The 7,646-nt window shown below is 33.3% G+C and overlaps 1 protein-coding gene across 1 annotated transcript; it reads right to left on the reverse strand.

The window, feature by feature from the left end:
* Window positions 1–3,040: 3,040 nt before the first annotated feature.
* On the reverse strand, window positions 3,041–5,272 carry LOC116108125 (laccase-4-like). The gene is made up of 5 exons (XM_031394405.1): window positions 5,124–5,272; window positions 4,794–5,038; window positions 4,576–4,704; window positions 3,494–4,414; window positions 3,041–3,395 (listed from the first exon to the last, which is right to left on the reverse strand). Exons 1-5 carry the CDS (start codon window positions 5,267–5,269, stop codon window positions 3,265–3,267), a joined length of 1,572 nt encoding a protein of 523 aa, XP_031250265.1. The 5' UTR covers window positions 5,270–5,272; the 3' UTR covers window positions 3,041–3,264.
* Window positions 5,273–7,646: the final 2,374 nt, after the last annotated feature.

Genomic DNA, 7,646 nt, shown 5'->3' on the forward strand with positions numbered 1-7,646 from the left:
TTTTAAAAATATAATATTAATAATATATTCTTGATAAGTGAAATAGATCCAAGACAATCTAATCTTCAAATGTTCAATATAAACAAATAGAGAGACTTAGAGGATTTTATCACTTTGATTGAGATCTATCTTAGCTTAAGCATAAGCTAAGATATTATTATAAAGCAAGAGCATAATATATAAAGAATAATACTACACTAATAATCCCCTCTCACAATCTTGACGTGATAGTTTGCAATCAGTCAGTTTAAAATAGATCTCATATGAGACTTGTATGAGTCTTACTAATTAATTATAAATTGATCAATTATAAACTGTCACGTCAGGATTGTGACAAAAAATTTATAAGAATTATTGTTAGTGTCGTATTACCTATATATAAATTTATATAAAATAAAAAAAAGGGGAAAAGAAAAATAAATGTTAAAATTAAAATGAATTGATTCTTGACACGCGAAGAGGGCAGGGGGCGGGGCCAGAGACTTCAGGGAAGATGGTGACATAAAAAAAAAGTGATAATTGAATAAAGGAAGGTTTGGCTTTGGCAATCGGCGCCACCACCAATTTTATTTCCATTTATGGAAAGATCCCTTTTATGTGTTTGTTCATAATAAGACAAAAAGTCAGACAATTTTATTTAATTATTTAAGCGCACCTGCACTGCACCGGTACCTGCGTGTGTTTATTGCGTGAACCACTGAATCTAATCTCATCAAATGTGCGCGCGTGCAACTTTCCCCAACCCACCTTTTTTTCTCAAATAGAATAATCATATACCATAATCATCAACCATCCTCAATATTTATACCCTATTGTTTTTCTCCATTTTCAATTAAGTCATTTTTAGAAAATAATTTTAAAAATTAAAAATTTATTGTTTTTTCTTATTTGAGTAAACTCAATAATACAACGGAAAAAAAAAAGGTATAATATATGTAACTGACGTGGCTTTGATAGTTTGATAAACGGGTTTAAGGTAAAACTTACTAGTAAAGTTAGTTTAAGGGAGAAGAGAGTCAAACCATATATATACATCATATTAACCCATATATATATATATAACAATTCACCAACTTAACGATATAAGACTTCAAACAAAAAAATAATTTGTAAATTTAGTTTGAATAATGCCACATATCTTATGTTATATCATTTTTTTTTTTTTTTTTTTTTAAATATCTCAAGTAATTATAAACGGACTCGGGGCAAAACTCATCCCCAAAAACTAGTTTAAGGGGAAAGGGAGTCCAACCATATATATACACCATAATAACCCACCAACTTGATGACGTGAGACAAATTCAATTTATAACAAATTTTTTTTTTTGGTAATTGGGGTGTCTAAGCCAGTTTGTGCGTACTTCAACTATTTCTCGAGGTCTATTAAATACCCTATAAGCCTAAAGGAGTAGGAAATTCTAACAAAATTTATTCGTTTGTAGAATGGGTTTTTACGATGAAAATGCAAGTGTAAATAGAATCTGCGACATTTAGTTGGAATAATGCTACATATCTTATGTCACATCATTTTTTTGCAAATATCTCAAGTATTTATAAACGGGCTTAGGGTAAAACTTATTCTTAGGAGAAGCGAGTCCAATCACATATATACATCATAAAAATTAAAAACTCACCAACGGACTAATTTGACGATGTAGGACAAATTCAACTTCTAACAAAATTTATTCGTTTGTAGAATTTCTCTTTTTTTTCATCAGGACTCTATATTTTTTGTTCAAATAAGTAGAATCTGCAAAATTTAGTTGGAATAATGCCACATATCTTGTGCATTATAGCTTTAAAAAAATATATAATAAAAAAAATAAAGGAATGAATTAAATAAATATTGTTTTTGTGGATATGTTGTATAAAAGTAGAGACAAAAATCAAATTCATTTTTTAAAAGTTATTGATATTGACTTCTTGTAAATCCTTAGAGAAAGATGAGATAATGTATTATATGAAAATTTGTATATATATTTTTAAATATTAAATCTGACAATAATTTTCCAAATAATTTCTATAGACATAAGATTCTCTAGAAGTTTCTGGTTCATGGAGTTTTTCAAAAACAATTACAGCTCACAAGGAGGCCATACCCAAATAAATGCACTGTTTGGTCCCTTCAAGCAGATGTTCAGATATACCGGCCATTTATTCATGCCACGGCCCAGGGCCCAGCTACAGCATACAAAATCATTGGAATGTTTATGAGAGAAATCGCCATGAGAGCAAGACCCCGCGTGTGACCACGAACGAGATCATTTTCATAGTAAGAGATCGAGCTTGTGACCTAGCCTCTAAGTATACCATCCATCCTCAGCCTTCAGCCATTTGGAGCCTGCACGACTAATTGGTCTTGGTTGTTTGAGCCTGTGTGCNAGAAGTTTCTGGTTCATGGAGTTTTTCAAAAACAATTACAGCTCACAAGGAGGCCATACCCAAATAAATGCACTGTTTGGTCCCTTCAAGCAGATGTTCAGATATACCGGCCATTTATTCATGCCACGGCCCACGGCCCAGCTACAGCATACAAAATCATTGGAATGTTTATGAGAGAAATCGCCATGAGAGCAAGACCCCGCGTGTGACCACGAACGAGATCCTTTTCATAGTTGGAGATCGAGCTTGTGACCTAGCCTCTAAGTATACCATCCATCCTCAGCCTTAAGCCATTTGGAGCCTGCACGACTAATTGGTCTTGGTTGTTTGAGCCTGTGTGCTCTTGTTGGGCGCTTGTGCTCGTTTCCCTTATCTGTTTGATTTGAGCCTGCGAGCTCTCTTAGGGCACTTGTGCTCATCTCCCTCTTTTGTGTGAAGCATACGTGCTCCCTTTTGGGCAATTGTGTCCATCCTTTTGACTTGTGTGCAAAAAGATGGGTACATTTGTTTTGGTATTTTTTAGACATTTTCTTGGGATATGTCCCTCGTATTATGTATATATAATTTACCTTGATGTATGTTATGTTTCATGGATGAACTATTAAACTGTTGGTCCATATAAACAATTAAATGTAATCATAAATAAATACGATGAAATGAAGTAATTTTGGTACATAAATTTTAAATCCCAGAAAAAGAAAAATATAAACAAAAACCCAAATACGGGTTTATTCCGTTCTGAGTAGGCTTTGTTTGAGCTTGCTCAAAAGAACTCTTTTCTCTTTTTCACCCAATTTCTTTGTTTTCTTTTCTGGGCTGTTTCTATTAAAAAAAAAAAAAAAAGGATGATTTTGTATGAGTGGGGTATTGGGCCTTTGTTCTCTAACACTTGGGAAGATCACTAGGAGGTGGCAAAACTGATTCATTGGGGCCTTTGCCATTGTCCACCAGAAAGGCCATCTTCAGGCCCCATGTTGTGTGCACCTCCAAATGGCAATGCATGAACCAGACACCTACAAATTGGATTGATAAAATTTAAGTCACAATGGTTTTACTTGATAGTTTCTGTCTATTATAAAAAGTTATATATATATATATATGTGTATGTTACCTGGATTATCTGCTCTGAATCTGATAGCGGTCCATCCACCAGTAGGGACACTCATGGTGTTCCTCTCTACAGGGTCAACAAGATTGAATTTCTTAGGGTCCTTCTTGGCGTTGTAGTTTCCTAACCCACTTCCAACTGTGAAAAAATTGAAGCCATGCAGGTGAACTGGGTGGCTTTCAGGAGCAAGCATAGCGGTATCTTGTAAGACTAGTTGTACAGTTGAGTTGTAACGAAGCCTATAAACTCTTGTCCCGTTCATGGTCTGAAGATTTGTTGGTTGTATGCCTGTATAGTTGTATTTATTAGGTGGGTTGCGAGGGAAATCGTCTGTGTAAACTCCTTTTATGTTGAAGAAATGAGCTTCAAGGATGGAGATACTTGGCATATCGAAAGTGACATTGTTAATGTATGCCACAACACGATTGCCATTGACACAAGTTGCGCAAGGATTGATTCCAAGGCCAATGGTGAAAAAAAGAGAATGATCGATCTTCAAGGGGACTCTAGCGGGATATTCTTTTGAATTTAAGCTTCTTAAGGCATCAGTAAAGCTGTCGACAAGTGGGGTAGCGTTTTGAGCCGGTGGGATAGTGACAATGGTGGCTTTATCATCAAGGGTACCGGAATAGTGTAACGTGCCAGTGGCGGTTATGTTGTCGACGGTAACGGGAGCGTCATCGAAAGGCGAGGCCGCTACCATGAACTTGCCGGTTCCAAGGTTTGCTGTTAAAAGAAGATTTGTGGTTTGGCCTGGAGCTATGAGAACTGTTTCAGTTTTGAAGGGTTTTGTATACGAAGCATCAACCTCAACCACGGTGAAGTTATGGCCTGCAATCTTGAAGAAGAGATCTTCATTCAGTGCAGCATTGATAACTCTAAGCATGTATGTCTTCCCGGGTTCCACTGGTAATGTATATCCTCCTGAAAATCATGGAAAGATTGTCAAAAATATGCATAGGCAATTTAGGAGGGGGCGAGTTTAACGAAGGTTTCTGTAAGTCAAAGTAGGGTCACCAGCCCCCTCTAACCACTTAAAAGGTCCAAGTCCCTATGAATTAAGTTATAAGGTTTTTATATGTTACCCTCTGAAGGGCAGCTTGAGACTGGCCCTGGATAGCCATTGATGGTGTGAGCATCAGACACATTGGGAGCCAGGCCAGATTGCTGAGCTTCATTTATGACAGCTTCAACATCTGATTTCCACCATTCAGCTACAAGTAAAAGAGTAAATTAACCAATTAAACTAGACACGATTAACAAATACAATAAGCTAAGCGCATGATTGAATTGGGTAATTTACCTAATACGATGACAACTTCCTGATGAGGTTTGGGGAAGGGATAAGGAACGCCACGTTTGGGCAAGACGACAATAGCTCCATGGAGAGTGGCCCGGAGCCAGAGAATGTGAGCATGATACAGAAGTGTACCCCTTTGGCCGGTCAGCGTGAAATTATACAAATAAGTTTGGCCTGGTTGAATCGGGCATTGTGTTATGTATGCAGGACCATCAGCCCAGCCAGTCCGCAATTGCCTAACTCCATGCCTGAAATTAACAAGTTCGATTAATTCCATATTTCCAGAAAAAAAACAGTAGTGAAAACACATTTGATAGGATTATTTTTAATTACCAGTGGATGGTGACATTGTAATCGACGTGGTTGACAACTTTTACCAGCACTGTATCGTCTTCTCTAGCAACTAGAGTAGGGCCAGGGAACTTTCCATTAACAGTGACGATAGGTTTAGTTGAACACAATTTAGTGGTGTTCTTCATTACCACCTGAGAGAGAGAGAGTCACAGATCGATGTAAGATATCTGGGAATTAATTGAATATTTAATTATCATACATTATTCGGTGGGCTGCACTACAGTACAGTTCCAAACCATAGCTAATTGAATTGGGTGGTTCACCAAATAATCCTTTGCCAGAAGATGACTTGTAGATTAAGTAACCATAGCTAATGATTAATTAATTAATTAATTTATATAAAATACTGTTTAAATACTCATTTTTCAATCAATTTTACGTGGAGAATGAATCAAATTAATTTATATAAAAAATAACTCTAATTAGGTTTACGTAAAACCCTTAAGCTTAGTATGACATATACTTCACTTCATTGACCCTATAACAAGAAAGAATTAAAACCCTAAAGTTTATCTTATATAAGAAAGAAAGTCTAACAGCTTCTTTATTCTTTAAATATACATTTAAAGAGTGAGTTTGACTCTCAAAGTCAAATTGCATTCTCTATCCCAATTTTAATAATAAATTAAAGTTTATATACATTTTATTTATGATTTATCTCTTATATTAATTTATTTTCTTAAAAAAATATAATATTATCTCTTCTCTAAAATTTAAAGAGTCTTTAGATTTGAATAAAAATTTTGTTTTTTATATTAAAAATTAATAAAGATTCTTTATTTATATAAAGTACCTTTTAAATAAGAACATCCATTAAAATGCTCTAATAATAACAAAATATATAATATGATTGATATATGTCAGTTTCTTATTAATTGTATGTATTTTCTATAATTATATAATATTGACACTCGTCAATACCTTCAATTGGGTCTCAATTTTTTTTTTATATATGTATTTATATTAAATCACCGTAACACAATGTACGAAATGATAACACGAATTTTGTTAGAATTTACTTCAAAAAACTAGCTTATAGAGAAGGGATTGGGTGCTTGATGGGAAGGATTCTAAGAACATCTCCGATTGTGTTCTTTATTTTAAACATACTTTACATCAATAAAGAGCATTTTTATTAATTTATAAATAAAAACAAAATTTCATTTAATCTATAGACTTTTAAATTAGACTTACAATATGATAGATAATAATAATAAAAATACATAAAAATATGTAATTTATTAAATAAAATTGGTATAAGAGTGAATTTGACTTTTTTAAGTCAAACTCATTTTTAATTTATATTTAAAGAATAAAGTCTATTACTTTTTTGTTTTTATAAAAAAACTCTTTATAATAAAGAGTTTTGTTGTCTATAAAGAGCATTGGGAAGTGCTCTAATATTGTGTCTCAAGTTCAAGTCTCATTTGATGATAAAAAGCAATAAGAGGATTTAATATAGTTTCCCAATTCGAGTCTCCATAGTTGTTAATAAGGGTGGTCATTGAAACTTTTACTCAACTTGAGTTTGGGTCTTGAGGGATTAGTTAGTTGCGCTAAGCGCCTCGACCTCTGCCATAAAAAAAAAAAAAATCAAATTACATTATACCTATAACAACCTATTAAGTTAATCTGAGACAAACACAACTTCTAACAATAGTCTTTGTATCTTGTTTCGACTTTACAATTTAAAAATTTTAAAATATATTCTTGCAAGTGATAGATCCCCACAATCTAATCTTCAAATTTAAATAAACAAATAGAGAGACTTATAGGATTTTATCACTTTGATGAGATCTATCTTAGCTTAAGCATAAGCTAAGATATTATTATAAAGCAAGAGCATAATATATAAAGAATATATTATACCAATAACTCCTCTCATACATTTTCTCTCACAATTATACGTGCGTTCGTAATTGTCAGTTCAAACAGTTTTCTATAGGATTCTACTAATTAATTGTAAACTGACTAATTACTGCACTACTAGTCAGGATGTGAGAAAAAATTTATAAAATTTTGTTAGTATACTATTACTCCTATATAAATCAATAAAAAAAAAGAAAATAATGTTAAAATTAAAATGAATTGATTTTGACACGCGAAGAGGGGGCCCCGAGACTCAGGGAGATGGTGACATAAAAAAAAGTGATAATTGAATAAAGGAGGTTTGGCTTTGGCCACCAATTTTATTTCCATTTATGGAAAGATCCCTTTTAGTGTTTTTTCTAATAAGACAAAAGTCAAGACAATTTTATTTAATTATTTAAGCGCACCTGCACTGCGCTGTACCTGCGTGTGTTTTATTGCTGAACACTGAATCTAATCTCATCAAATGTGCGCGCGTGCAACTTTCCCCAACCCACCTTTTTTTTTTCTCAAATAGAATAATCATCATCATCATCATATTTATACCCTATTTCTTTTTCTCCATTTTCATTAAGTCTTTTTAGAAAATAATTTTAAAAATTAAAAATTTATGTTTTTTCTTATTTGAGTAAA

The sequence above is a fragment of the Pistacia vera genome, unplaced genomic scaffold, assembly GCF_008641045.1.
Source record: "Pistacia vera cultivar Batoury unplaced genomic scaffold, PisVer_v2 Contig554, whole genome shotgun sequence".
Taxonomy (NCBI): Eukaryota; Viridiplantae; Streptophyta; class Magnoliopsida; order Sapindales; family Anacardiaceae; genus Pistacia; species Pistacia vera.